General features: G+C 48.4%; 1 protein-coding gene across 1 annotated transcript; it reads right to left on the bottom strand.

Annotated features, from left to right (window-relative positions):
• Positions 1-3,771: 3,771 nt before the first annotated feature.
• DNASE1L3 (deoxyribonuclease I-like 3) lies at positions 3,772-9,083 on the bottom strand. Its single transcript, XM_009996667.1, has 8 exons — positions 8,924-9,083; positions 7,298-7,386; positions 6,627-6,719; positions 6,248-6,360; positions 5,631-5,743; positions 5,122-5,279; positions 4,136-4,232; positions 3,772-3,897 (listed from the first exon to the last, which is right to left on the bottom strand). Exons 1-8 carry the CDS (start codon positions 9,065-9,067, stop codon positions 3,772-3,774), a joined length of 933 nt encoding a protein of 310 aa, XP_009994969.1. The 5' UTR covers positions 9,068-9,083.
• Between the last annotated feature and the right edge of the window lie 116 nt (positions 9,084-9,199).

Here is a 9,199-nt window from a genome sequence, read left to right as displayed (position 1 = left end):
TATTCAACAAGTTCCTCTCAGAAGGTTATCAAAACAGCCCCAGTGCCAGCTCTCCCTCTTGTACTGGGCTGTTTTACCAGAGCCTCCTGGGAAAATGCTTTAAAATGGCTTTTCAGAATTTCTCAGACTTTCAGAGTTAATTTTCATAATTGCAAATTTATATTGACACTTAGAAAAAACATTGTCACTAACTCAGGTTGGATTTATGTCTCATGTTGCTATTAATCTTGCCAGGATTTAAAGTGTGTTCTTTGTATAACATGAATGAAAGGCTAATATATTTGACATAAGAATATAGGCAAAATATGATTTAGCAGGACCTAGAGGTACGTTTGACAGCTCTTTCCTGTAATGAACTGCCTTTCTGTAGGACCTTGGTACTGAAAATATTTACATCCATGCTTAGCTGGAAGCCTGTGAATCTTTCAAGCCCCATGGAGGAACTGGCTTTGCTGGAAGGGTGTTTCTTTCTGACAGTAATTGCCTGCTTGGAGTATTTTTTTTTTTTGAGGAGGAGGAGATGGGACTATGCATTTGGCTTCCCTGAAAATGTCTGGGGTCAGGCCCCTCTCCCAACAGAAAGCAGCCCCATCTCCAATGCCAGCATTTGCAGAGCTTTTCAGGGAAGCTTTCTGGTTCCTTTGCCAATATGGAAATTAATTCCTGCAAATCTGTCTCCCAACGAACAGAAAACACCCTGCAAACACTGGCAGCTGAGGCACTATATTTAAAATGAAGTATTTAATGTTGTTATTCACACCAACTAGAAAACCAGGCTTCACAGAGACGGTGTTCATGGTTTTGTACTGGGTGATAGAGAGGTTGTGTTGCTTAACCCTCAGGACAGTGGAGAGAAACGTGGGCTAAACCTGCCCCTGGGTGTTGCAGAAAGAGCCCCTGGTCCAGATCACAGTTTCCTCAGGAAGGGGGTTGGTGGGCACAGCAGAGAGGGGACAGAGACACTCATCCTGGCATGGGCTCGTGCCCAAAACGAGGTACAAACCACCAAAGGGCAAAAGTGGAGACGCTGAAAAGCATCCTGAGGGGCTGGGCAGGCTGGAAAGGCTGTGATCGCTGCTGGGCTAAACCCTCCCCAGGAACTCCTGGTGCAGGTGTGGAGAGTGACACCAAGGTCCCACCTGGGTGGGAGCTGCTGCCTGCAAGCAGGGCAGTCTTGTGAAGGTCACTGCAGTGTGTTTCCTAGTTAAAAAAACGGTGGGCAATGAACAAACCAGCCTGGAGCAAAAAAATCCTGTGGTATGTATCTGTTGCACAGCTCACGGGCAGGCAGCGGGGGGGCAGCAGGAGGGGCTGTGCGGGGGCAGGTCCCAGCTGAGGCTGAAATGGAGCATCCTTGCCACGGCGGGGTTTGCGGGCTGTGCTGGTCGGGTCTAAACGCCGCGTCCCCCGGCGGGTGCGGGGCCAGCAGAGGGCACCCTGGGAGCACCTAAAGCTCGGGTGGGTGGGTTGTTTGCAGAGGGGAGAAACCTGCTTTATCCGTGGCACAGGGGCTGGGACAGGTTGTAGAAAAGCTTTTCTTAACCCGTAGGTGGAGGGGAAAAAAAACCGTGAACTTGCTTATTTCTTCTTTTTTGAATAAAGGCAGGGAGCAGATGTCTGTCCTTCCCTCCTGCTCCTCGTCTCCTTTGCTGGCTCAGCAGGGAAAAGCCTCACCAGAGACCACTGAGCACTGTGCTACAGGGGGGTTGAGGACAAATCAGGCTCCATTCCCGGTGCAGGGCAGCAGGGACCTCCCGTGGGGCTGGGGAGGGGGGTCTCTGTGGGGCGGTGGAGACCCCTGGTCTGTGGGAAGCCAGGATGCCTCCAGCATCCTGCTCTGGAGAAAGGCTTCCCAAAGGCTCAGATCTGAAGGATCGAGGGGCCTCAGCATTTTTTGCTCAGCTGGACCCTATCTGTTCTGTGTTCTCCTCTGGTCAGGGCTGCCGTGGAGGAAATAGTTTACAGCTTCTGAAGGGTCTCTTTGTTTCTTTCCCAGTCATGATCTGACACATGGCTTGCATGAGATGTCTCTCCAGACCATCTCAGATTCTCAGTGTAAAACTCCTGTTTATTCATAAATAAAGCTCAAGGAAGCTCATTAATCTAAAGAGAAATTTTGTTCTGGCTGCCTAATACATTGAGGCTTCTGCAGGCTGGAACAATTTAAAAACCCCTTTGCAGCTGGGACAACTAGGTAATGATCCCATGGTGGGGAAAACATAGAAATGATGTAAACTGTTAAACATTTTCAGATGCATTTACAATATTGTCTAATGACTGTATGGAATATACACAGGAATATCTATAGAGACTGACTGTGCTGACTGTACGAGCTTTGGACACCTCCCAGCCCCTGTCATACATTATGAACCAAGTGCAGATGCTCTCTGTCTGCTTTGGGTCCCACAAAAGTGCACCCCAGCTCTCCACAGAGAAGCATAATTTTGCATTAAGATGTCTCTCTGCTGGTCAAGTGCTCATTCTCTGCAATAGTCATTCCTGAGGCTGCAGCCACTGCTGCACCACTCTCTGACCACATCTCATCTTCAGATGCAGGGTAAAAAATTATTTTCATCGTCACAAATAAGGACAACATTTTTTTCAGTAACACTTCATTGTATTTAGATACCCATCATTGCTTTCCTGGTGTGTGATTTATTCCTTTGAGCATTGATTCTTTATTAAGGCCAAAATAGAGTAGGGGCTTATGTAGGACTAAGGTATGAGGCCAGAGACTTAGACTGATTTCAGCCCTCACACGGACCATCACTGTTGTCAGCCAGACAGTGCATTTCTGTAAAAACCCCCGTATAAATATTTGTTCTAAATCTGGCTCTTTTTCTCCTTGGCTGGAGTATAACTGTTGGGGCTTATGAAATGCTGTATCATTTCAAGATTAATTGCTATTGAAAATCTGGGGGTTTGTTGTTGTCTGCCCAGCATGCCCTCCCTTGGGATAATCTCCTCTCAGTTTAGGTTCTTTCTTCAAATTCTTTCTCCCCAGATGGTTTCACACAGACCAAACTGTTTTCCTCTCCTAAAAACATATCTTGTTTGCTAGCCTGCCCTGCCCCATCAGCAGACAAACCAGGGAGGGGCTTTGCTGAAGGGAGATGAATATTTGTCTCTACTAACAATTGGATTATTTCTACTTTTCAGATGCCATCTGTGTGATAGGGTTTGGTATGCACCAAGTACAGCCTGTGGGCTGAGCTGAGAAAACAGATTGCTGCACCACTACGTTAAATAATCATCAGTAAAGTCAAGTTCATTGGAGAACTTTAGGCTGCCATGGAGTTTTTTTTTGAAGGGAGAGATGCAGCTTGATTCCTGGGAATCACCAGGTGCTGACATATGTCACACCGGTCACGGCTCCGAAGTATCCACACACACACCCCCATGATGCAGAAAAGTCCTTTTAATCCCTGTGCCCCTGCAGAGGAATGGCAGAGCTCCACAGCCTGCACGGATGTGTGGAGATCCCTGCCCTGAAGCCCTTGGAGATAAAGCACACAGAAGTATTTTATCTTGCAGTAGCTCTTTATACTTGGGATCAGCACCTAAGCCCCGTGTGCTGCTTCCAGCTGACTTATTTTCATGTGCAATACAGAAAATAATCTGGAGGTTCAATTCATCTTCTCACCCAGAAGATCTGAAATTTAACAAGTTGGGTTTTTTCTCACAAAATATTGCACTTGCTGTGAGTATATCTACACTGGTCTTCTACAAGATCTGTTGGCATCTGTGTATTTCCAGAGCACGTGAGAGGACTCACGCCCTGGAGCGGCGGCCCTTCCTTGATCTCTTCTTCAAAAACTGTGATTTCAGCCAGTTGAAGAAGCCACCCCTTGTTTTTAACTCAAACTCTACAGGGAAATGGTCGCTGATCCCCAGCGCCTGCAAGACAATGGCACAGAGGGGTTGGAAGCTGCTGGAGCTCTTTCCAAACCCTGCCCCAGGGACGCAGCACGGGGAAGATGAGTGCAGGGGTGGATGTGGGGAGGTGCAATGCGAGGGTTGCGTCACCTGGGGAGGGTGCAGTGGTTTTATGGGCAAGACCATGTTAAAAAATGCCTGGGTGCTGTTGGCTTTGTCAGCCCACAACCCACTGCTGCAGAAGCCATGCTGTGCCTACCTGCTCCTCAGTCAGCTGAAAGTCCTTCTGGAAATCAAAGATATTGATAGAGTTTGGCACGATGGCGTTGATGAGCTTCTGCCCGCTGACCACAATCCTGCAAGGGGCAAGGGAACAGGGTGCTGTTCTGGGGTGCCCAACCACTGGCAGCCATGGTCCATGGAGCCAGTGGCCAGAGAACTGGATTTGACAGAGCCACAGCTACGTATGGTTTGTCCTTTCTCATGGGCTGCCTACTTAGAGCATCTGCTGAGCTTTGCTGACTGCTGTCTTTGGGAGTGAGACATCTAAATACCTGGGTACATGTTGGCCTTGTAAGCCAACACCAAGTGATTGGTACCTAAATCCCCCTCAACAGTGCTGCAAAGTTCAAGGTTGTAGTTTGGATACAAAAATCATAGGACACCAATTACTGGTTTGTCAGAGAAGTCCTGCTTTGACCCAGAAGCTCATTCTGCAATAAATTTAGCTCTTAACTTACTCTGGGCTTTGATAAACAGCTGTATTATTGTCCCTGCTGAGGGAGCTGCAGGTAGCAGCAGAACTTGCCGTGTGCCTGGGGGATGTGAAGTGTTCCACCTGCTGAGCAGGATGGGATTTTGCATTTGTCAATCTAAATTGTGAATGCAAGAGCAAAAAACATGGTGCAAAGCTGGCAGAAAGGAGGCAGCAGCACCTTCCGCCTGGGTGTCTGCAGATGAGTGCTGTGTAATTGCCTGCTGTTTATCTTCACCTAAGGCACAGCAACGACTAGTTCTTGCATGAAATCTTGCCCTTTCTGCAAAACTGCTTGCCAACAAGCCTGCCAAGTGCTTTGTTCTCCTGACTAGAATTATTCAGATCCCATTTTCTCCTGGACACAGATTTATCTTTGAAGGCCACTTGCACATTTCCTTTATCTGACAGTCATTGATACCTTTCCATATATATAGTTTTTTTTCTCAGAAAGCCAGCAACAGGGAACAGTTCAGCAGTGACCCCTTTACCTGTCATATGGGCAGCTTGTGCTTCCCTTCACTGTTGTGTCATTTTTATCACCAATCAGCCAAACAAATTCGGAGTGAGTCCTCAGCCGAATGTTCTTCCACTGCTTTTGGGGAACGTAGCTACAACCAGCATTGAAGTCCCCCATGAAGACGAAGTTCTGGAAGGCAGGAAGGTTTTCAAAAGTAACCATGAGGACAGCTCTTCAAAAGAAGACTGGCAAGGACTTTTAGGGTCAACAGATGCTCCCGATTGCCCATACCGCTCAAATAGAGAGTTCTCATTGAGAGCAGTGGGGCTTCTCCTCCCTGCTGGAGGCACCAGCAAGGCAGTTTTTTCGGGAGATCAAGTTTACTAATTAAAATGTGGAAAACTCGATTTAAATACACCAGAGTTACTCAAAATCAGGGGCTTATTAAGGTCTTAAGGTTACCAGGCTGTGAATAGCAAGTAGCATGGCAGGTGCCTCAGTACCAAAGCTGCTGTTATTTATGTAGATGCATCAACCAACCTCGGTTTTCCAGCGCTGTTTTACATCTAAATACACATCATAGAGCTCATCAATCTCCCGTACTGCTGTCTCTGGAGTGGTGTGCAGAGGGATTATAGCAAACTCTTTGACAGCTTAAAAACAAGGCAAAAAAACCAGGAAAAATGTAATGGTTAAACATGCACTGAATCACAAAGAAACAGAGATGGACTTGGAAGCAAGAAGGTTTTTCTTAACAGGAAACAGCTTCTGCTCTGGCTGTGGATCAGAGGTGTTTGCTGTTTAAATGCACAGTGCTCCCCATCAGCTGTCGAGTTGCAACATGGCAAAGCAAACCCTGCTCCAACATCCACGGTCACAGCTGTTCACAGGGCCATGCCAGCTGCATGGAGCACATCCACTAACCCACAGCCCATGGTGGTGGTGGAGACTTTTCCAGGGCTGTGCCGTGTAGCCAGCTGTGGGCACTGCTAGAGGCAGCAGCCCAGAGGCAAATGCTGCTCCTGCAAGGAAATGCAGCACAGGGGAAGGTTGTGGCCCCTTTCTCCTGACCCCACCACAGGCTTGGGTCCAGCTGGCACTGCCATGCCCTGTGAAATTTTCCAATGGGAGAAAGGTTTGTTTCTGAAACATCTCACCAGTTTTTGAAGGCTGGAACCAGACAGCAAAAGGGTCTCTGGAGAAGGCATCCTCATCCCCAGGCTGGGTGTCAGGGTACTGGTAGGTTTGTTTCACTGATACCAGATCTTTCCTGCAGCAACATAAACAGGATAGGGGATGTCACGCTCATGGCTCGCCAGGATATGTCTAACACTGAGTCCCTGGGACATGATCTGGATACAGCCAGGCTGGTGGCTTTGCCTGGGACAATCTCCACTCCATCCACCCACACTGCCTGCACTGCTCCGGCTGCCTCAGGGCAAAGCCACCTCCACCATGTCCTGCCCATCTCTACAGGGCTGTGAGGCAGGAGGGCAGGGTGAGGGGCTGGCTTGGCAATAAGGGGAGCTGGCTCACCTGTAGATGAAGGCATACTGCTCCTTGTAGCTCTTCCTTCCCAGCCTCTCACTGACCACGTAGCTGTATTCCTCCTTCGGCCCCTTCAGGTGACTGCAAGGAAAGTGATGTTCCTGAGCTTTTTTCTGCATTCGCAAGGCCTTGAGGAGGAGATAATTTTGCCTATGCCCAAAGGTAGGGGGCATTGCCTGCCTGACCTCAGAGGTGGGTGGTAGAGACTAAAAACTTTCTCAGGGTGGTTGCTGGCTCTTTCACCCTGCATCCTCCCTGCTAATTGCAGCCTCTGTCTTACTTCCTCTGGGCTGTCAGTCCAGGCAGGCAATCCCTGAGATACAGCAACTCCCAGCCCTGCAGAGAGGCAGCTGCTCTGCCCACAGCCCAGGGATAACCAGGCAAGAGCCTCTCCCTCCCTTCCGTTTTAATTTGATAATTAATTTTGAGCAAATTTAATCTAACTTTGTTATTTTGATTTTAAAATACATGTCCTACAGTGGTCTGGAGCTGGCTTTGCTCCTGGCCTCCAGCAAGGCTGTCGAGCCTGGTCCTTCCTCAACAGCTGGGGCAGAGCCCAGACCCTGAGCTTTTGCCCTGGTGAGGCAGCACCGAGCAGAGCACGGGCTCTTGCCAAGCATCGTCCCTGATATTTGCCTGCTTGCCCCTGGCCACCCTACCTGGTGAGCTTCTCCAGGAGGAGAGGACAAACTCGATTCTTGTTCTCCTTTATTTCCATCAGCAACATGATGTCACAGCGAGAAATGATCTGCAAGGGGAAGGAGCAGAAGCAAGTTGGCATGTGGTGGGTTTTGGAGGACTGGAAGGAAGTTTTAAAGAAGTGGTTACTGGAGCAGGGGAAGTCCTTTGTGGAACAAGAGGTTCCCAGCCTGGGGTCATGGGAGGAGGGCAGCAGCTGGTGTGAAGACCTTCTGCTTTCAGAGCTACCTCACACCCGCAAGAGAGCTGGAAGAGGGAACTCAGGAGCAGAGCAGTTTCGGGTTTGTTTAAAAACTTCCATGCCTGCCCCTTAGAAGGAAGTGTGGAGGGGAAGAGGCAGCAAGAGACGCTGCTGGGAGCCAGCTCTCCCCTTGTCACTGCTGGGGTGCTGCCCCTGGCCCCCCCAGCTCCAGTCAGTTGTGCTGTTCTGTCCTCCCTGCCCCTTGCCACAGAGGTTTCCCCTCTGCTTCAGACCAGTGCTGTGCACAAGCATCCTGAGTCCCTGGGTGGCTGGACTGATGTGGCAGGAGGCTTTTGGGGGCCATCGAGGAGAGCCTGTTTGTGTCTGTCACCAATCCACTGCAAGGGTTTCCATCCTTCTGCTGGTGTATGTACCCCTAAGCTCCTGTCTCTATGCCATGCCTTCCAAAGGCTGTGTGTGCTGTCAGCAAGGCCTGTCCCAGGCATCTGTTGCAGCCCCCTCAGTCTGCCCCAGCCCAGCTCAGTTCCCACAGCTGGCACTGGGATTCCCTAAGGGAAAGCTCTGCATGCTCAGGGATTTCCTTCTGCCTCCAATTTTGTTGCTCTTCGAACTTTGTGGGTGATGCTAGTGGGAAAAAAAGCAATCTCTTTGCCCTCTGACAGTATAGGAAGAATGATCCAGAAATGCAAACCCCAGCAAACCCTCCTTCTCCAGCTGCATGCAATGAAAGGATTAAAGCCCAAGTAAATGCTGGCATTCCCTGCTGCTGCCATGGGGCACAGGCAGCCATCAGGCTGCCAGGGCCCCTGCTCTCTTTGTCACCCTGGTAACTCAGAAGGGACTTGCAAATGCTGCAAGTCCAAAACATGGTTCTTTTAAAAAGCTGAATTGTCTTCAGTTGTTGCAGAGGAAGGCTGATGGTGAGAGTTTATTTACATAAATTAGCAATCAGGCTTCTTAGTTTTGTACCACACTTGTGATACTCCTGCTCTCCTGAGAATATGTCTAATTAGACAAGAATAGTTCAGAATAATTAGCACATAAGCAAGGTAAACAATGTTTCACAAAACAAAGCTCTGTGGATTCAAAATGAAAATAATTTTACTATGCACAGAGGTTTTTCTTTTTTACCAACTCCATTTCCAAAGGAAACAGAAAATGTTATTTCTGTTATATTCCCATGCAGGCTAAAACAACAGCAAACATCCTACTCAACCACAGGCTGACTTTTTACTTTAAGAGTATAAAATTATTTTGATTATTAACTCTTTTTTTAATACGTATACTTGAAATTCAACTGTGAAAACAAATCAAGTGCAAGATTACGTAGGTAAGAAATTCTTGGACAGCTCAATGTCTGTCCCCTCCAGGCAAAGGAACGTACCTTTACTACGGCATCGACGACTTCAGGTCTGGCTATTTTTGCTTCTCCAAAAGACCTCACATTGAAGGAGCAGATTTTCAGGCTCAGAGATGGGTTGAAATTGAAGAGTGAGAGCAAGATGAAGAGAAACATCTTCACTTTCATCCAAGACTTGGACAAAATGAGTCGCTGCGAGTGTGGTTTTATGTATGTGTGTGTGTTTGTGCATCCGTCCCTCCGCAGCCAGTCAGGAGGTCAAACTCAGTCAGCTGCGTCGATCACAAACACCAGCAGGAA

This window comes from Chaetura pelagica, unplaced genomic scaffold, assembly GCF_000747805.2.
Source record: "Chaetura pelagica isolate M959 unplaced genomic scaffold, ChaPel_1.0 scaffold914, whole genome shotgun sequence".
In the NCBI taxonomy this organism is placed as follows: Eukaryota; Metazoa; Chordata; class Aves; order Apodiformes; family Apodidae; genus Chaetura; species Chaetura pelagica.
Note: the sequence above shows the minus strand (reverse complement) of the source record. Positions and strands in the feature narration are given on the sequence as shown.